This window comes from Rhincodon typus, chromosome 5 (genome assembly GCF_021869965.1).
Source record: "Rhincodon typus isolate 14 chromosome 5, sRhiTyp1.1, whole genome shotgun sequence".
Classification (NCBI taxonomy): Eukaryota; Metazoa; Chordata; class Chondrichthyes; order Orectolobiformes; family Rhincodontidae; genus Rhincodon; species Rhincodon typus.
In genome coordinates this window covers 2,079,978-2,101,770 of record NC_063336.1, presented here as the reverse complement: position 1 = coordinate 2,101,770, position 21,793 = coordinate 2,079,978, and the positions used below count along the sequence as shown (strand labels likewise).

The 21,793-nt window shown below is 40.5% G+C and overlaps 1 protein-coding gene across 2 annotated transcripts in view; it reads left to right on the top strand.

Moving 5' to 3' along the window:
- The window catches only part of enah (ENAH actin regulator), a 281,703-nt gene that overhangs the window by 190,854 nt on the left and 69,056 nt on the right, over nt 1–21,793 (top strand). For both annotated transcript variants that reach the window (XM_048597460.1, XM_048597461.1), the window contains one exon: nt 7,154–7,428. In XM_048597460.1, the coding sequence (XP_048453417.1) occupies nt 7,154–7,428 (275 nt within the window). The remainder of the gene's footprint in view (nt 1–7,153; nt 7,429–21,793) is intronic.

Below are 21,793 nucleotides of genomic sequence, written 5' to 3'. Positions count from 1 at the left end.
TTTCAAAAATCTTTCCTTCTTTTCCTTTCTCTGTAAAGTTGCTTTCTCCAATTTTCTGTCAAAACAACAGGAAAAAATCTACATTCAGAGACACTAAGAAAAAATTCTAAAACACGGAAAAGAAAGACCATGGGTTCAATCAATTAACCAGTTAACTGAAAACTTCATCGCTATGCAAATAACATTGAGGCATCATCAAAGAATTGAGGATTATAAAATTAGAACTATAAAAATTATACAACTAAAAACTAAAATAGTAAATAGGAGATTAGAGTTGCATGGAGTAAGGGTACATCAGTTATTATGGGTGACTTCAATCTATATATTGATTGAACTAACCAAATTGGTAGCAATGAGACAGAGGAAGATTTCCTGGAACGTATGAGGGATGGTCTGCTCGACCAAAATGTCGAGGAACCAGTTAGAAAGCAAGCCATCCTAGACTGGATGTTGTGTAACGAGAGAGGATTAATTAACATTGAGGTGCAAGTACTTTGGGGAAGAGTGACCATAAAATGTTAAAATTCTTCACTTAGATGGAGGGTGACACAATTAAATCTGAAACTAGGATCCTGAACTTAAAGAAGGCTACCCTTTGATGGTATGAGGCGTGCATTGGCTAGGATAACTAGCCAAGCATACTTAAGGGTTTGATGGTGAATACCAGTGGCAGACATTTAAAAAATACATGGCTGAACTTCAACAATTGTACACCCCTGTCTGGCGTAAGAGTAAAACAGGGAAGGTGGCTTAACCATGGCTAACAAGGGAAATAGGAAGTGTTAAAGCCAAAGAGGAAGCATATAAACTGGCCAGAAAAAGCAGCAAACCCTAGGACTGGGAGAAATTTAAAATTCAGCACAGGAGGACAATGGGTTTAATTCGGAAAGGCAAAATAGAATATGAAAGTAAGCTTGCAGAAAACATGAAAACTGACTGCAAAAGCTTCTATAGGCATGTGAAGAGAAAAAGACTGGTGAAGACAAATGTAGATCTCTTGCAGTTAGAATCAGGTGAATTCATAGATGGCAGGTGGCAGACCAGTGAACAAGTACTTTGGATCTCTTTTAACTAAGGAGGACACAAATAACCTTCAGGAAATTCTAGAAACAGAGGGTCAAGCATGAAGGAGGAACTGATGGAAATCCTTATTAGTCAGGAAATGGTGTTGGGGAAATTGATGGGATTAAAACCCGATAAGTCCCCAGGGCCTGATGCTCTGCATCCCGGACTACTTAAAGAAGTGGCCCTAGAAATAGCAGATGCATTAGTGATCATTTTCCAACATTCTGTTGATTTTGGAAGAGTTCCAATGGACTGGATATTAGCTAATGTAACTCCATTCTTTAAAATTGGAGGGAGAGAGAACATAGGGAGTTATAGGCCGATTGGCCTGCCATTGGTTGTGGGGAAAATGCTGGAGTCAATAATTAAGGATGTAATAACTGAACATTTGGAAAGCGGTGACAGAATCGGTCCAAGTCAGTATGGATTCACTAATGTGAGCTCCTGCTTGATGAATCTTCTGGAATTTTTTGAGGATGTGACCAGTACAGTAGACAATGGTGAATCAGTAGATGTTGTGTATCTGGACTTTCAAAAGGCTTTTCACAAGGTTCCACACAAGAAATTAATAGGGAAAATCAAAGCTCATGGTACCGGAGGTAATGTATTGGCATGGATAGAGAACTGGTTGGCAGACAAGAAGCGCAGTTGGAATAAACAAGTCCTTTTCAGAGTGGCAGACAGTGATAAGTGGGGTGCCACAGGGTTCAGTGCTGGGACCTCGGCTGTTCACAACATACAGTAACGATTTGGACGAAGGAATTGATTGCAATATTTCCAAATTTGCAGATGACACTGTGCTGGGTGGCAGTATGTGCTGGGAGGAGGATGCTAAAAGGCTGCAGGGTGACTTGGACAGACTGGCTGAGTGAGCAAGTACTTGGCAAATGCAATCTAATGTGGATAAATGTGAGGTTATCCACTTTTGTCACAAAAATAGGAAGGCCGATTATTATTATCTGAATGGTGGCAGTTTAGAAAAAGGTGAGATGCAATGAGACCTGGGTGTTTTTTTTTAATGCATTAACGGGATGAGGGCATCGCTGGCTAGGCAGCATTTATTGACCATCCCTAATTGCCCAGAGGGCAGTTTAGATTCAACCACATTGCTGTGGGTCTGGAATCACAGAACCAGATGGGTTTTTCCAACAATTGACAATGGATTCATGGTCAACATTAGATTGTAAATTCCAGATATTTATTGAATTCAAATTCCACCATCTGCCGTGGCAGTATATGAACTCGGGTCCCTACAACATTATCTGGGTCTCTGGATTAACAGTATAGCGATAATACCACTAGGCCATTGCCTCCCCAGTAGTAGAACAGTAGGATTTGAGTATCAGAATAAGAATATCTTGCTGCATTTATATGGGGCCTTGGTGAGGCCGCACCTTGATTATTGTGTGCAGTTTTGGTCTCCTAGTCTGAGGAAGGACATTCTTACTGTTGAGGGAGTCCAGTGAAGGTTCACCAGACTGATTCTCAGGATGGCAGGACTGACATATGAGGAAAGACTGTTCAACTGGGTTTGTATTCACTGGAATTTAGAAGAATGAGGGGGGATCTCATAGAAACATATAAAATCCTGATGGGACTGGACAGGCTACATATGGGAAGAATGTTCCCAATGTTGGGGAAGTCCAGAACAAAGGGTCACAGTCTAAGAATAAGGGGTAAACCATTCAGGACTGAAATGAGGAAGAATTTCTTCACTTGGAGAGTTGAGAACCTGTGGATTTCTCTCCCACAGGAAGCTGTTGGGGCTAATTCATTAGATATATTCAAGAGGGAGCTGGAGATGGCCTTTGCAGCTAAAAGGGGTATGAAGAGAGGGGAGGAATGGGATACTGAGATTGCATGATCAGCCATGATTGTATTGAATGGTGGTGCAGGTTCAAAAGGCCAAATGGCCTACTCCTGCACCTATTTTCTATGTTTCTAAATCATCTTGTAATTTTGGACCGATGGTATAGAACTGTTCCCCTTACATTTTTTTCCTATCCAGTAACTATTTGTATTTTGACTGTCTTTTATTCTTAAGAGGAATTATTAAAAATTTAAGATAATTACATTAGAAATCTGCTCTTTTACTATTGTTAAAGTCATGAGTGTTACAATGGTAATGCAGGCAAGTTTTATTGTTACTGAAATAACCTGATGTAGTTTGCTTTTATCCAATGGACCATCCAGTCTGAGGCTATTTGAGATTTTTGGTAATTTCATTGAATCTTTACATTTAGAGTCAAAGAAGTAAAGTTGCCATAGTCTTACCAAAACATAGGGTTGTTGTCTCATTAGAGAGTGAGAGAGAAAGAGATGACTGGTGATGCTTTTACCTGAGGTTAACCACACCTCAGGCAAGGGAGAGATTGAGAAAGAGTGTTCTTTGTGGTAACCTCAGCCAGTGTGGAAATTGAATCCCTGCTGTTGACATGACTCTGTATCTCAAATGAACCATCCAGCTAACTGATCTGTACTGCACAGAAGAGACCCTTTGGCCCATTGAATTTCTGCCGACCTATCTACACTAGCCCTGTTTTCCAGCACTTGGCCTCGAATGTTCCTTGAACATTCCTTGAATGTTATAGCATTCCAAATGCTCATCTACCTAGATTTTAAAGGTTGTGAGGTTTCCCACTTCTACTACCCTCCCAGACAGTGCTTTCTATCCACCTTGTCCGTGCCCCTTAAAATCCTGTACATGTCAAAGAGGTCCCCCCTTGGCCTTCTCCTCACTAAAGAACACATGAGCCTATCCACCCTCTCTTCATAGCTAAAATGCTCCAATCCAAGTGACATCCCAGTGAGTCCCCTCTGTACCCTCTCTAGTGCAATCATATCCTTCCTATGGTATGGTGATGAGAACTGTACAGTGTACTCCATATGTGGCCTAACCAAAGGTCTGTACAGCTCCAGCATAACCTCCCTACTTTTATAATCTATGCCACGACTGGTAAAGGCACGTGTCCCATATGTGTTCTTAACTATCCTATTAACCTATGCGCAAACAGCACCTTCCAAACTCTCAACCACTTCCACCTAGAAGGATAAGGGCAGCAGATACATGGGAACACCACCAGCTGCAATGTCCCCTCCAAACCACTCCCTGTCTTGACTTGGAAATATATTGCCTTCCTTTCACTGTCGCTGGTCAAAATCCTGGAATTACTTGCCTGAGGCCATTGTGGGTCAACCCACAGTACATGGACTGCAGTGGTTGAAGAAAGCAGCTCACCACAACCTTTTCGAGGGGAGCTAAGGATGGGCAATAAATGCTGGTTAGTCAGCGATTCTCGTGTCCCAAGAATGAATAAAACAAAATCCTAAGATCCCTGTGTTCCTCTAAGCTTCCTTATGTTCTGCAAATCATTGAGTAATTTGTAGTGGCTCCAGGATTAGTGGAGCTTGATTTCTAGTGCAGTACCCCAGAGTGTTGTGACAATCCCAACAGTCTAATCTCTATCATTACTGAAATACTGAAAAGTGTATTTAGCAGTGCTATCCAATAACACTTAGGATCACTGGGATCCAGACCTCATTATAGCCTTCATCCATACACAGACAAAAGAGCTATATTTTACTGGATCCCTCCACTCTGCCTCCATTTCGTCACCCTCCACCCTCCCTCCATTATGGCACCCTCCACTCTGCTTCCACTCCACCTCCTCGCTGGCTCTCTGCACTCTAACTCCTTTCCGGCTCCCTCCATTCTGGCTCCATTCTAGCTCTGTCCACTCTGCCTCCCTCCACTCTGCCTCCTTGTCAGGTCCATCTCTCCGCCTCCTTTTTGGCTCCCTCCATTCTGCCTCCACGCTGGCCTCCTTCACATTGATGGCTTCCTGCACCACATTCCCTTGCCAGCTCCCTCATCCTCGGTGCTTCATTGATACTTTAATGACTACTGTGTAGTAAATGATGCACATTTTTAGAGATTTTTATTTACATGGAATAGCAATGTTAAATATCTTGATCATTGGTGTGGAGACGAGTTAGAAATGGTAATAAATGATAGATTATTACAGTGAAGGCTTTCACATATCTAACTTTTAGAACTGGAATTAGAAAACATCTTACTGTGGAAGACCAGTCACACTACCTTAATGAATAACATAGTTGTATTTGCTCAAGGTTCTTCTAGGCCAATATTGTTGTTTCAATTCCCAGTTTTTATCCTAATCTCTCTCTTGAAACTTCAATTCCCCATCCTCTTAAGTAGGTATTTTCTTCATTTCCTTCCTTCTGAAGATGAAATTCATGTATTTTAAGTTGCAATTCCCTCTCTATTCCTTTCATTTCCGCTGCTCTATTTTTCTCTTATCTTTGGAATTCTAGTTTTACCTGCGCAGACCAGATTCCTCTACTTTTCAAGAATTTCTATTTGTTACTCAAAAATAGTGCCTATCTACAAATAAACAATTATGACATAGCGCTCCACCAACTAAAACTCTAACCCCCTTATAAAACTCCTCCTACAGGACAGGCACAGAAAAAAGGTTTCTTAGACCGAGGAAAAGACTGGGAAGGCAGTTTAATGGTCGCATGGTTGATTGGGATGATCCTTTCAGCTTGTCAGGACTTGATGTTCCTTCTCTAGGTACGTTCACCTGCTTGCAGGAGGCACAGAGCGATTGATTTAAACTTACAACACCTTCATCTGAGCCATAGCCTACTGCAACTTATGTGAGAAAATGAACTGGGTTTCTTAAGGCTTGATTTTTTTTTTAACTTGAAAGTGAAGGACAGCTCCTTCCTTTCCAGACATCAGATGCCTTCTGGCTCAAACATTTACATGCACAAGCTGTTCAGCTACCTGGAAGCCAATCACATAGATATTGGCAGGTAGTAGACCTTTGTCATTCACAACAAGTCACCAGTCCCATATCAATCAGTTGCTTGTTGCCAGCCAAACCTCCATTTGTACCCAGTCCTTAGCTTCTTCCCATCTGCAATGAGACTTCTGCTGCACCCACCCCCACCCCCAATATCTTGAGCAAACAGTAATGTAAACAGCACTTACAGTGAGTGTCAGATAATTTGCTTTTTAAAAGTGTGGCAATTCTTTTCACAATTCCTGGTTTTTAAAATAATAATTTTCCCATTTCAGTTCACAATCAAAAATACAGAAAAATAAAAAGATGCCTTTACAAATGCACCTGTTAATGATGATTGATATTTAACTGCCAGATTTTCATTAACTTTTAAACCATGCAGGCATGTCAACTCTATTTAGACAAGGCATTGCCCTGAGTAATAAACTAACGGGTACTGTCACCTATTTTGTTGAGTGTAACCAAGCACATGTACATGTTCTTTCTGTCCGCAAAAAACAGAGTGCTGTATATCAGTATATGTCACCCCTTCCTCCCCCTGACTGACAAGCCTGAATTACAATCCTCAACATAAATCATTGTACACTCGGCATTATCCAATTGTTGAATCACATTTGATGTTTGACACTGTGATGCGAGATTTGCGAGTGTGAGCTGGTCGAGTATGGTCAGTACCAAGTTTCCTACAAATAATAATCATCAAATTCCCTCTTGAATATATCAGTTGAACCAACCTCCAGCACATTACCATTAAGGGCATCGCAGTGCCTGAATGGTTAGCACTGCTGCCTCACAGCACAAGAGAGCTGGGTTCGATTCCAGCCTTGGATGACTGTCTTTGTGGAGTTTGCATGTAATAGGGAAGCCTTGGTGTTGCCAAATGTTATTCTTTAATATTAAATAGTATTTATGAGATTCTGACAGTTAAACTACTGCCTGAATGGCCTTTGTAACAATTCTGCCAAATTTGGTACCAGTCCCCAGATGTTGGTATGAAGAACTTTATAAGATTGGCTGTGCCAGAAGTGATTGGTGCATGTGTAAGGTAAAGAGTTCACAGAGAAGGAAATCTTTATAGTCAACCCAAAGACTTGAGAAAAATTTGTGTAAAGAGCAAAAGAATGTCTTGTTTCTTTTAAAAGAGAACAAAGTGACCAGTGCAATTCAAACATTTAGTACTGAAAATTGTGTTACAGTTTTGTGGCTTACAACTCTCCCTTGACGTAACATCCAATGTGTCGTCTTGTGTGTTCCAGACAACTTCAGGAGCAGCAACGGCAGAAGGAACTAGAAAGAGAACGCTTGGAGCGTGAGCGAATGGAACGCGAAAAGTTGGAAAGGGAAAGGCTTGAACAGGAACAAGTAGAACGTGAAAAACAAGAGAGAGAAAAACATGAGCGTATGGAACAAGAAAGACAGGAACGAGAAAGGCAAGAAAGAGAGGAAATGGAACGGCAAGAAAGAGAGCAACAAGAACAGCTTGAGAGAGAACAGCTAGAATGGGAGTTGGAACGAAGGATGTCGTCTGCTGGTAAGTGACTTGTAGAGGTAAATATATGTTATGCACTGGTCACAGTAAATTGATCAGATTTGAAGCTACAGTATCCCTTTTTATTGACCTGTTTTCCAACCTGTTTCACTTGGATGTTTGTTCGATTTGGTTTGTGATTTAAAAAGTTTAATTTTTGATTTGAGGTGGCGTTATAAAACTTAGTATTTTATGTGTAACTAAATAGGATAAGCAATTGGCAAGTGGACCACTTCAGAGTAAGCCCTCATTCAGCAAATGGTTGGGATTTTGCAGTCAGCAGCAAAGGAGTGGCACTTATGATTCATCATGCTGATAATTGACACAGATGGTTTAGTTTGCTTTTGAGCGGCATTATGTATTATTAAATCATTTCATGCGGCACCTTGTATAGTGGCGTATCAGAAAAGGTAAGGGACCAATGAGGGTCTTCAGATCAGATTAAAGAATCCTTGTTGAGCCAAGGAAGTACAAATTACAGTATTTATTTTGTGGTAAATTAAAGAAAGTAGTGAAGGAAAGAAAGATGGAATGAACAGAATAATTAGTGTAATGTGGAATGGAATACGAGGGCTTAGGAAGAAACTGACTAGGATAAATAAGAGAAAAAAATGTGAAAAAAAGTACATGGATTTTGTTTTCAGTTGAATTCATGAAGGAATGTGACTCCATGGTCGCTAAATTAAATTTTTAGAGCCTCAGAGTGTTTATTCACAATTTTCACTTCTTATGTCTTAAAAATAATTTACATCTGAATACATGAGCTCTTAGTGTGTTTGGTCAATAACTACAACAACTTGATGCATAGATTTCAATGAGAAATCTTATCATGAGGTAATCACAGAATTGTTATGGTGCAGAAGGAGACCATTCAGCTCATCGTGCCTGCACTGGTTCTGTAATCTAGAGCCAATCACCTGTTTTTTCCTCATATCCCTGCACATCATTTCTGTCCAAGTAACCATCCAATACCCCTCTTGAATGCCTCAATTGAACCTGCCTCCACCACATTTCTGGGCAGGATAATTTTCTTTTATGAACAGGAACATCTCCCAATCTACTCTGTCCAACCCGCTCATGGTTTTGAAAACCTCTATTAAATCTCTTCTGGGCCTTCTTTTCTCCAAGGCAAACAGTCCCAACTTCTTCAATCTGTCCTCATAACTGAAGTTTCTCACTCCTGCAATCATTCTTGTAAATTACTTCTGCACAATCTCCAGTGCATTCATGTATTTCCATAATGTGGCACCACAACTGTCCACAATACTCCAGCTGAGGTCTAACAAATGTCTTGTACAAGTTCAGTTTCACCCCCTTGCTCTTGTACTCTATGCCCCTATAAATAAAGCCAAGAACACTTTATTAACTGCCCTCTCCACCTTTCCTGCCGCTTCAAAGATCTATGCATATATACACCCAGGTCCCTCTGCACCTCCTTTAGAATTGTCCCCCATTTAATATTGGCTTTTAATGTTTTTCTGACCAAAGTACATCACCTTACACTTGTCTGCATTGAACCTCATCTGCCACTTATCTGCCCACTCTACCAATTTGGCAGTGTCATTCTAGAGGTGCACACTCTTCACAGTTTACAATTCTTCCAAGTTTAGCTTCGTCTGCAAACTTGGAAATTGTCTCTTGCACACCAAGCTCCAGATCTTTAATTTATATCAGGAAAGGCAAGGGTCCCAATACTGACCCCTAGGGAACTCATCTACAAACCAGCCTCCAACCCAAAAAATATCCATTGAGCATTACTGTCTGTTTCTTGTCAATCAGCCAATTTTGTACTCATGTTGCTACTGTCCCTATTATATCATGAACAATAACTTTTCTCACAAATCTGTTGCTTGGCACTATATCAAAAACCTTCTGAAAATCCATGTATACCACATCAACAGTGTTGCCATCATTGACCCTTTTCTGTTACCTCTTCAAAGAAAATTCCAGTGAGTTAGTTCAACATATTTTCCACTTAAAAATCCATGTTGACTCTTCCTAATCAATCTATCTTTCCCCATGTGACTACTAACTCTATCCCAAATAATAGTTTCTAGAAATTTTCCCAAGTCTTCTGGCACCTTCCCAGAGGAAGGTTGAAAGTTAGTGGCCAGTTTCCCTGCACTTCCTACCCTGTCTTTTTTTCAAAATCCTTGGATGCATCCCATCTGGTCCCAGTGTCTTGTCAACCTTAAGTGCCAATAAATTATCCAAGACTTCTTCCTTATTAATTTTGGATCCTTCTAGTGACAGAGTTTCCTCCTATGTCATCAATACCTGGGCAGCAGCATCTTATATTGTAAAGATAGATGCAAGGTATTAATTTTACACCTTAGCCTGTTCCCTGCCTCCACGTGTAAATCTAAAACCGAAACAGAAATTACTGGAGAAACCCAGCCTGTCTGGCAGCATGCTTGCAAAGAAAGCAGCGTTGACGTTTTGAGTGCAGTGCCCTGAAATCAGGAACATTAATTCTGCTTTCTTTCCACACATGTTGCCAGACAGGCTGAGTTTCTTCAGTAATTTCTGTTTTTATTTCAGATTTCCATCATCTGCAGTTCTTTGTTTGTTTTACTGTATTTTTTCACATGTAAATACCCTTTTTGGTCCCTGATTGGCCCTACTTTAACCACTTTGTTACTGTTAATATGCCATTGGAGGACTTTGGGATTTCCCTTTGTGTTATCTGCTAGTCTTTTTTCACAGTTCCACTTTGCTTCTGTTATTTGCTTTTACCTCCTCCTCAACCTTTGGTATTCCTGTTGGATCTTAATTGTATTTTCTGCCTTACCCATGTCATAAGCACACTTCTCATTAGAGGGAATATACCTCGACAATATCCATGGTGTCCCATTGTTCAGTTACTCTTTTTCTCATCAACCCCTCATTCCAGTCAGTTCTGCTACGATATTTTCTTGCCCTGTTGAAGTAAGCTCTCCACCAAATTATTTTACTTATTCGGTTTGCGTGTCATTCTCCAACACCACGCTGAACCTGATGATACAATGACCAATGTGTCCTAAGTGTTACCCCACTGACACTTGATCCGTTTGGCCCAAATCATTTCCAGAGACAAATGCATCCTTCCTTGTTGGTCTAGACACATATTGCTGTAGGAGATCTGCTGAAAACAATCTAAGAACACTTGCCCCTCGCTGCCCCTTACACTAGCAGTATCCCTGTCTATATTTGGTCATTGAAGTCACTATTATAATACTTTATAATGTTAACATTTCTCTGTAATTGTCCTGAAGATTTGTCCTTCGACATCCTTTTCACTAGTTGGTGGTTATTTAAAGACTTGCACCATCTTTATTCTGTAGTTCTAGCTAAATTGACTCTGTCCTTGAACCGTCTGTAATGTTATAGCACAACCTTTGGATGAACAAGGTAATTCAGTAGAAAACTTTCAGATTCACACATTTAGTTTATTGAAGTAAACCTTGGAAGTTGCTATCAGATTTATTCCGTAATAACAATGAGTACAAATATCCTTATCTCAGTTTCAATCTCAATACAAAATCTTGCCCAATATATCTCTCTTTAGAGCGATGCATTGTCAATCTGGATTTGAATCTGCATTGTGCTATGTGGACATATTCCACTAGTTGCAATTATTCATATTTCTGTTTGTGAAGTCTGTTCTGATCCAATTGTGTTCTAAAATCGACCAATCTTCATTTTGAAATTAACAACTTCTTTTCAATTCATGAAGGCTCCACATTTATGACGCCAAGATATACAAGACTATGGGATTAGAATAGTTAGATGGTTGTTTTTGACTGGTGCAGATTCAATGGGCTTGAAGGGCCTTCTTTTGCGTTGCAGATCTCTGTGATTCTAAGACTCAATGAACTGCAGAACACAGTACAATAAAAATAATTAAGGAAATTGTTTGGGATCATTGTTTGGCAGTGCAGGTAACAATTGAATAACTTGTCCTATATCTGATTTTCAGTTGTTCTTGTTACACTTCACGATGCAGTAACAAGGTTTGGTCAAGTAAGGAAAGAGACTTGTGCAGAGACCATTTGAGAGAAAAAGGATAAGATTTTATCAGAAACATAAACTGTTAGAAAATATAAATTCCACATGCACAATGAGAAACTGTTTAGTGTGTCTGGTTGGGAAGTTCATCAGCCAACTAACTTGAGCTTGAAATTCAAAACAGTGAAAATTGAGGAATAATGGTAGCGGATTGTACTTATGCATCTTTGAATTGCGCCCTCGAAGGGATACTGTAGCCGTATTAAAAGTCTGCTTTGTGTTTAGAGAGATGCTGATTCATAGAGTCATTGAATGGATAATGGTTAGCCTTGGCTAATATTGATTAATCTTCTGAATTATGCATTTACCTACAGCTTGCCTCGCAGGACTAGCCATGAAGGGAAGGGGATTGATTACTTTGAAACGTGAAGGAAACAGCTATTTATCTCTATGTTAACTGCCACGAACAATTCCAAAATTCACTCATGCAAACAAGATTAATAATGAGAAATCTGAGAATTTTAAAAATTAACATAGAAAATTCTGCTCATTCAACTCAACTTCTAAAGACTAAAAATAGTTTTATGGCCCAACTGACCAATAAGTGCCTGCTTTACTTCCTCATCTGCTGGGTTAGCTCATCTCAGCAGGAGTACTACACTCAACCTGAGTGTACTTGAAAGTGGAAATGAAAAATCAGCCAGTGCTTTGCTCCTCATTACTACTCAGTGACTCCTGCTGGAAAGTGCTCAAGTATCTGGATGTTGTTGTGACCATATTAATATTAGTTATGATCCTGATGATGATTACCTTACCTATGCATGAAAAATGGATATTTTGACTGAGATACTCAGCTAACTAGTGTCTGTAGAATTGTAACACAAAGTTTGTGCCCCACGTAATGAAGTTGACAAATGTGTGATCTCGTTTCTCAGCTAACACCTACTCAAGCATGCATTTTCCAAATGGGATCTCTGAATACTAATCAGGAAATGGTAACCTGGTGAATTTTCTTCATTGAGAACCACTATTGCCTACCAGTGCTTTCTGAACTGAGATCAACCAATTTGGTATTGACCAAGATTGAATGTGGAGAGTCTGTATTCTTTGTTTTAAAGAGGAGGGATGATCACTGATTTCTAATGTAAATACATGAAAACTCAGGGAAGAATCAATCCATCCAGACTCTTCCTAATCCAAGCTTTTGTAGTTAAGTACGAATTGAGATATTCAGTCAAATCTACAGTGGTTTAGTTTTGATAAGCCCGAAATAGAAGGAGCAAGCGCTTAGAAAATGCTGTGCATATATAGAGAAGGGGCAAGTGTCCCTTTATGTGGGTGGGTGGGTAGAGTTAACCAGCTGAAATCTGGATTGTTTTGATCCAGTTTAAATTATTAAACTTGCTGCACTGCAACATTGAAACAGGTGAATACCCGATTGAACTCAAAATTTTGATTCTCGTGTGTAGAGATTGATTTCATTTTATTTCTTGCACTCTTTGATAAGACTGTTTTGATGTAGGCTGCACTTTTGATGTAGGCTGCACTAAGTTTCTGTTGATTTATCAAGACAGTCCTATGAGGCAAACTGCAGCTTTTTAAAACACGGTTTTCTTTCACAACTGATTTTATTACTATGTTAGCCATATTTTTTCTCTTCTTTCTCTCTCCTCTTGTCTCCTTTTTGTGCTGCATCCATTTCATTTCCAGCCTCATCTTTTGAATACAACACACCACCTCCTGAATATAGTAGCTGTCAACCGCCTTCAATTCCTCCCCCACCTTACACAAAAGCTGTGTCTGCTGTCCCTGTCTCATCATTCACTCCCTCTTCATCTGATTCTGTCTCAGAGTATGCATCACTAGCCTCGTCTAATTCCACCCCACCAACTCCACCTTTACGCCATTCAGCATCTCGCTTTGCCACTTCACTTGGTTCTGCCTTCCATCCTGTCTTACCCCATTATGCAACTGTTCCCCGTCCTATTCATAGAACCCCTGGACCCCCATCTCCCATCAGTGCTCCTCCATCTCTTCCCTCAGCGCCCAAACCAGTGGTCTGGTCTGCCACTAATTTTTCCCCTCTTCCACCTTCACCACCCGTGGTTATAAGCAGTCCACCTGCCAAAGCCACAGGCCCCCGACCAGTTCTTCCCGTTCCAACTCCCATCCAAATCCAGAAGCCACCATCACCTACTGGCATTAATGGTCCACCAGATATTTTACTTCAGCAAGCCTCAAATCCTGTTCAGTCTGCACCACCACCACCTCCACCTCCTCGTCCTCCATCTCATCTGCCACTCTCAATGGCATCCTCTTACACCTCTCCCGCATTCTCCAGTACCACTGTCCCTATGTCTCAGCCTTCTGTACCACCACCTCCCTCTACAGTCACTCCTACCTCCCCTAAGCAGCCTGCTTCTGCTGAGAACTCTTTCTTTTGGCTGGGAGACTCCTCGGCTCCTGAGCCGATCACCCAGGCACCCCCTCAGCTGGCTGAACCTACAGTTCTACAGGGTAAGGCTTTCTCTCTGCTACAATCTATCAGTTCTGGGGGATGAACAAAACTGTTTGATTCTGTGTAACCCAAGTATTAACTATTTGACTCCCATTTTGCTGCTTAGCAACTTTGTGGCACTTTTATGTTTCATGAAAGATGCACTGTTAATCATTTAAGGACATCTGGTGTTCACGAGAAGTGTTACAAAAATCCAAGTCATTTTGCAGACCAGTAAGCTAAATAAATTGTATCAATGCGAGTTTTATTGCAGTATTACTTGACCGATATCTACCTGGTAAAGATCCTGGATTAGATTTTGGCATCTTTACTAAGTCTTCACTCACTGCTGTAAAGGTGATGTAAGTTGCCTTGATATCTCTGTGGAAGTGAGAGGGGAATTACTTCCTTCTGATTGCTGAAATGTGTACATGTAACTATTCGAAGGATATAATTACAAATAGTCTGATAAGAATTACTAGCCTTCCAAATGAAACATGGTGACATGGCACCTCCTCATATCTCATTCAGCAGGGCAGGAGAAAAGAGGGGACAAAACTGTCGAACTGTACTCTAACCACATGATATCATACGAATATTTAAGTAAAATCTTCAGATAGGAATTAAATATTACATTGACATGCTGAATAATGGTTACGATTGCTTTGTGATTTTAAATGGGATTGCCTTTGATACTACATGTGGAAAATCTCATTCCTGGATCAAATCAGCTGAATTTTCAGTCTGTGCCTTGAAAGATGTATAACACTACTTGATGTTTTACAAATCTGCAGGAACTTCTTTCATGTGACTTGCATGTGATGAGTTGAGGGTTGTACTGAATTAACAAAAGCTACTTAACAATGCAGTCCACAGACCTTTCTGAAATCTAATACCTCTCGTTAATGTAACTAATTCTTCACTCTTCAAAGCCTCAGGGCATTTTCATGGGCAGTTAAGTAGTTTTGATAGCACTGGTCTAGTAATCCAGAGGTCCAGATAAATGTACTGGTGATATAGGTTTAAATTTATATTGAATGAACCAATAAAATCTGAAACTGAAGGCAAGTCTTAGTGATAGTGACCATGAAACAAATGTTAATTAATCTAACATCACACCTGGTCCTTTAGGGAAATAATCTACCAAGTCATTGACCATATTTAAGACAGAGATTGATAGGATCTTGATTAGTAAGGTGATCAAGAGTTATAGGGAGAAGGCAGGAGAGTGGGGTTGAGAAACATATCAACCATGATTGAATGATGGAGCAAACTCGATGGGCCAAATGGCCTAATTCTGTTCATCTACCTTATGGTCTCATGGTTTAATGTTAGCATTAATTTCAAGGAGTTCAGAATACAAGAGCAAGGATGTACTGCTGAGGCTGTATATGGGTCTAATCAGACCATATTTGGAATATTGTGAGCAGTTTTGGGCCCCATATCTAAGGAAGGATGTGCTGGGTTAAAGGGGTCTAGAGGGCTTGCCATAAGAGGAGCAGTTGAGAACTCCAGGTCTGTACACGGTGGAGATTAGAGGATGAGGGCGGATCTGATTAAAATTTACAGCATACTGAGAGGCCTGGATAGACTGGAAATGAAGAAAATATTTCCACGATTAGAGGCCATTGCCTCAGAGTGAAGGGATGACTATTTAGAACTGAGATGAGGAGAAATTTCTTCTGCCAGAGAGTGGTGAATTGTGGAACTCATTGTCGCAGAAGGCTGTGGAAGCCAAGTCACTGAGTGTATTTAAGATAGAGAGAGTTTTTTTTTCCCCTTTATTCATTCACGGGAGACAAATCTGTGATAGTTGGGGAAGTTTAAGGGTTGGTTTGAGGAACCTGAAATACTAGAGGTGGTAGGGAGACAATGAGTGATCTGAGAGAGTAGGGTTAGGTGGTTGCATTATGATCACCATTTCTTAGTGAATCTTTTACTATGACATTATTAATTTATCCTGTGCACTGCATTAAACCAGATCTAAAGTGGCCTATAATTTTTCTCCCGGTATTTAGTCATGAACGCATTCTACAAACTTAACTGTCATACCACATAAACCAATGTAATTGGTCCGATTTATATTAACATCGAAGTCCACCATAGACATCATGTTGTCTTTAAAGTTGCTGAAAAGAGAAGCATTTTACTGAAAATTTTCATTTTGCAAGAATGCCTTTGACAGCTTCATTAAGAGCCACAGTTTATAACACTAATGACAGAAAATAAACTGGCTTTCTTCAGGCTTTAGGTGTATTTTGTACTGCAGAGAGAACAAATCATTCCTTTCCAGATGTCTACTGGCTTCTGCTCAAACTTTCACACTCACAAGTTGTTCAGCTACCTGGGAACCAATCACAAAGTCATTGCCAGGCAGAACACCTTTGTCATTGGTCTGGTGAATGCTAACTTATTGTCAATCAGCTGCTTGTTGCTGGTTGAATCTCCATTTTACACATCCCTTGGTTCCTGTTTATCTCCAACAAAATGTCCCCCACTGCATGAACAAATTGTAGGGTAAACAGCACTTATGATGAGTGTCAGGTGACTTGCTTTCGAACCCAGGTCCCCAGAATGTTGTCTGGGTCTCCGGATTAACACTCCGGTGATAATACCACTAGGCCATTGCCTCCCCCTTGATTGGTATGGGGATCAAAGGTTATGGGGAAAAGGCAGGAGAATGGGGTTGAGCAATATATCAGCCATGATTGAATGATGGAGCAAACACAGTGGGCTGTATGACTAATTCTGCTGCTATATCTTAAGCTCTTACCCAATTTGGTAACTTGAGACACCCAGCAATGTTATTAATATTTAAATGCCTTCTAAAATGGCTGAACAAACAATTCTATTCAAGTGCTGCAGGGATGAATGCTGGCCTTGCTAATGTTGCACACGTGCTATGAAAATAATTTTTTAAAACAAGCAGAAATCATTGTCAATAGCAGGGGAATTGGAGAAAGTGATGAAACATGGCATACAGAATCCTGGGCTTCATAAATAGAGGGAAAGAGTTTAAAAGCAAGGAAGCTATGAAGAACTTTACAAAACACTGGAATATTGCACTGCAATTGAGGAAAGATGTGAAAGCTTCAGAGACAGTAGAGAGAAGAGTTCTTTATGTTGTGTGACTTCAGTTATCAATAAATTGAAGCCCGTCTGCCCTCTCAAAATACTGTAATAGATCCCAAGGCACTTTCTCAATGAACAAGGAAGTTCTTCTCATAGCTAGCCAACGTTTAGCCTTCAACAAACAGCATGAAAACAGATAATCTATTCAGTTATCTAATTTATGAGACCTTTTCACATGCAATACGAGTACCAATACATCACTGTCTCACTTTATATTTCTGTGTCAAATTTCATCAATATGTCTTCTCCTTTCACTAGCCTATCGAGATATTCTTGAAATTTATTACTATCTTCTTCATAGTTCAGTATATTTCCAAATTTTTGATATTTGTGACACTGTACACTGTACATTCTAAGCCTCGTCCAAGTCACTGATTTCAAAAGTGCAGAAATGCTTTCCTCAATCTTTTTTTGAAATGTTTAAAATTTGTACACTTTGACCCTTTCTTCCTCAGTGTGCTGGTCTAAAAGTCTATCTTGTACACAGTCCAGGAATTCAACTGTTACTGTATTATTGTAATGTGGTTTGCTGAGCCGATATGTGGTTAAAGTCACTCATGATAAATTACAGTAGCACCCTTGTTGCCTGCATCTCTAATTTCTTGTTTAATGCCATTCCCTATGTCACCGTTACTGTTTGGCAGCCTAACGAGCACACTAATATTTTCCACCCTTTGTTACTTATAGCCCCATCCAGACTGTGTCCACATCTAGATTTCCGACACCAATATCCTTTCTCACTGATTTTCATTTTTTTTTATTAACAATGGCACCCACTTTGTTTTCCATTTTCCTGCCATTGCTAAAGATCAAATACTAAAAATACCACTGAAAAGCTGTTAAATATTGTGAATACCCTTGAATGTTCAATTCCCATCCTTGGTCACCCCACAGCTATGTTTCCGTGATCACAATCATAACATACCTGTATATGACCATTTGCACTGTTAATTTGTCTGCCTTCTTGCAAATGCTTGTGCATTTGGATACAGCATCTTTAGACCTGTTGTTGTTTTTTTTTACACTTTTCTTAGACTTTAACCCTATTTAAATTATAGCATCATATAGTACAGGAGAGGCCCTTCAGTCCATTGATGCTGCACCAACAAGATACTACTCTAAATCCACACTAATCCCACTTTTCAGCGATTACTATTGACATTTCAAATGCTCATCCAAGTGCTTTTTAAATGTTGAGAAGTTTCCCGTCTCAACTACCCTCCCAGGCAGTAAAATCCAGATTCTCACCACCTTCTGGGTGGAAAATAAATCCTCAAATCCCCCCTAAATCTTCTGCCTTTCATCTTAAAATTATGCCCCCTTGATAGTGATCCGTCAACAAAGGGAAACATCTGCTTTCTATCCTCCCTGTTTGTGCCCCTCATCATCTGACACAACTTTATCAGGTCCCCTTTCAGACTTCTCTGCTGTAAAGAAAACAACCAGAGCTCATCCAGCCTCTCTTCATAGCTAAGATGCTCCATCCCATGTAACATCCTGGTGAATCTCTTCTGCTTCTACTCCAGTATAATCACATCCTTCCTATAGTGTGGCGACCAGAACTGCATACAGTACCCCAGCTGGGGCATATCCAAAATTTTGTATAGCTCCCACATAAGCTTCCTGCTCTTGTAATCTATGCCACACTAATAAAGGCATGTGTACGGTACTCCATCTTAATTACCCTATTACCCTATTAACCTGCCCTGCCGCCTTCAGGGATCTGTGAACACCACTCTAAGATCCCTCTATCCCTGTGAGCTTCGTAGTATCCTTCCACCGGCTGAGTATTCCCTGTCCTTTCACTTCTTAAAGGTTAAATTTACTGCTAACTCCTGTTTCTTTTGCCTTCCACTTTTGTTTTTGACTTTAATATCCTTCATTTCCATCTTTATTTTTCTCACATTGTTTCTCCACTTAGGTTCCCATCCCCTTTCCAATTAAACCCTGCTTCACGGTACTGACAAACACTCCTTTGAGACTATCAGTTGTGCTGACTGGCATGTACAGGTCCTGACTTCCCCAGAACTGATCCCAATGCTTGAAGAATCTAAATCCCTATATCCTACACCATCACCACAGCCAAAGAATAATTCAGTCTATTCTCCTATTTCTAATCTCGCTACCCATTGGTATTGTTACAAAGCAGAAGTTGACCCCCCCACCCCCTGAGAACTAAAAGAGGAGCACCTCGCCCTATAAACTGTAAAAGGAGTTTGCAAAGTGGTGTAACCTGCTTTTCAGCAACTTCTAGTGGTTAAATAAAATAAATCCCTAACACTCACTTTAAAATCAACAAGTAACAATTTATTTATCTAACAGTGAGCAAATTAACTAAACTATTAACAAACTGAGTAAATCCCTTCTAACTATTCCTGAATAAAGCAAGAATCAAATGGTATGCTGTTCCAATAAATACAAGTCCCACTTCTATGAAAAAGGGCTAATGGTAAGATTCTTGGTAGTGTGGATGAGCAGAGAGATCTCGGTGTCCATGTGCATAGATCACTGAAAGTTGCCACCCAGGTTGATAGCGTTGTTAAGAAGGCGTATGGTATGTTAGGTTTTATTGGTAGAGGGATTGAGTTTCGGAGCCATGAGGTCATGTTGCAGCTGTACAAAACTCTGGTGCGGCTGCACTTGGAGTATTGCGTACAGTTCTGGTCACCGCATTATAGGAAGGATGTGGAAGCATTGGAAAGGGTGCAGAGGAGATTTACCAGGATGTTGCCTGGTATGGAGGGAAGGTCTGATGAGGAAAGGCTGAGGGTCTTGAGGCTGTTTTTGTTAGAAGAAGGTTGAGAGGTGACTTGATAGAGACATACAAGATGATCAGAGGATTAGATAGGGTGAACAGTGAGAGCCTTTTTCCTCGGATGGTGATGGCTAGCACGAGGGGACATAGCTTTAAATTGAGGGGTGATAGATATAGGACAGATGTCAGAGGTAGGTTCTTTACTCAGAGAGTAGTAAGGGCGTGGAATGCCCTGCCTGCAAAAGTAGTAGACTTGCCAACTTTAAGGGCATTTAAATGGTCATTGGATAAACATATGGATGATAATGGAATAGTTTAGGTTAGATGGACTTCAGATTGGTTTCACAGGTCGGCGCAACATCGAGGGCCGAAGGGCCTGTACTGCGCTGTAATGTTCGATGTTCTATGTTTAGTCTCTCGAAATTACAGCCAGGCTACGTATCTTCCGGAATGTTCAGTGCCTTCTCTGTCGATTCTTCTGTCAGGAATATTAACTAGTTATACCATTGGTACTGTTGTTATTTAGATGGTGCTTTCCCTAAGACATAGTGGAGGTTGTGAGAGCCAGCGATTCTCTCGAGAGCTGAGGGCTGTTTTGCTCTGGCGGATTGCAGCTAGCTCTGGGGTCTTTGTCCAGTTGCCCCCTTCTTTTTATACCCTTGAAGACATATCAATATTTCTTACAATAGGATTGGTCCTATGTTGTCAAAGCCATCAGACTTAAATTTAATAGGTTTTTGGTATCTAAGTACCTGGTTCAAATTGATTGGCTAAATTCAAAAGCCTCTTGTCTTGGAAAAAACTGCCCTTTGGCCTGCTAACTGTACGGCCTTTTGGAATAAATGTGTCAATTCGGGTGCTCTCCATGTGCTTGCAAATGTTCAAGCTGCTGCTCACAGATGTCCATTTTAAATCTCTAAGCATAGAAAAAGCAGATGATCTTTTAAAGGGACCACACATGTGCAACAGTATTGAGAGGAGCCCTGAGATTGCTACCCCGAAGTCCTGCTTTTCAATTTATTTCCTAACTCACTATATTCTGCTGCAGGATTCCATCCTTCTTTTTACCTATGTTGTTGGAACCAACATGGAACACAATCTCTGGTTGTTCACAACCTTCAGAATGTCCTGTAGCTGCTCAGTGACACCCTTGACCCTGGCACTAGAGAAGCGACACTGAAGAAATGGTTGTCTGTTCGCTTTATGATAGAATGCCCAATCACTGTTCTTTTCTCCTCCTCTTCTCTCCCACTCTCCTCTGCCCCCTAAATCTGCCCTCAGTCCTTTGCACTGACCACTGCCGATGCTACAGACTAGCTCTCACTGCATTCTCCTGAGAAGCCATCTCTCCCGCAGTGGTTTCGAAGACAGAAAATCCAATAGAGAGGGTACTCATGCTGCACCTGTTTGGTGCGTTTATTCTACTTGCTGCCTGAGCACTCTCGGTCACTTCAATGTATGTACTATCCATGAAGATTACTTTTGTAGTTTAAAGAATAACAAATACCAGGGATCTAATCTTACATAAAAGCAAAGTACTGCAGATGCTGGAAAACGGAAATATAAATCAGAGAGTGCTGGAAAAATCTTGGCAGGCCTGGCAGCATCTGTGGAGAGAAAAAACAGTTAATGTTACAAGTCAAATATTATTATTCTTTTTTTTCCTTTATTCATTCATGGGATGAGGGCGTCACTAGCTAGACCAGCATTTATTGCCCAGAGGGCAGTTAAGAGTCAGCCACATTATTGTGGGTCTAGAGTCACATGTAGGCCAGACCAGGTAAGGGTGGAAGTTTCCTTCCCTAAAGGACGTTAGTGAGCCAGATGTGTTTATCCAACAATCGACAATGGATTCACGGTCATCATTGGATTCCTAATTCCAGATATTTATTGAATTCAAATTCCACCATCTGCCATGACAGGATTTGAAACCAAGTCCCCAGAACATCACCTGGGCCTGTGGATTAACAGTCCAGCAATAATACCACGAGGCCATT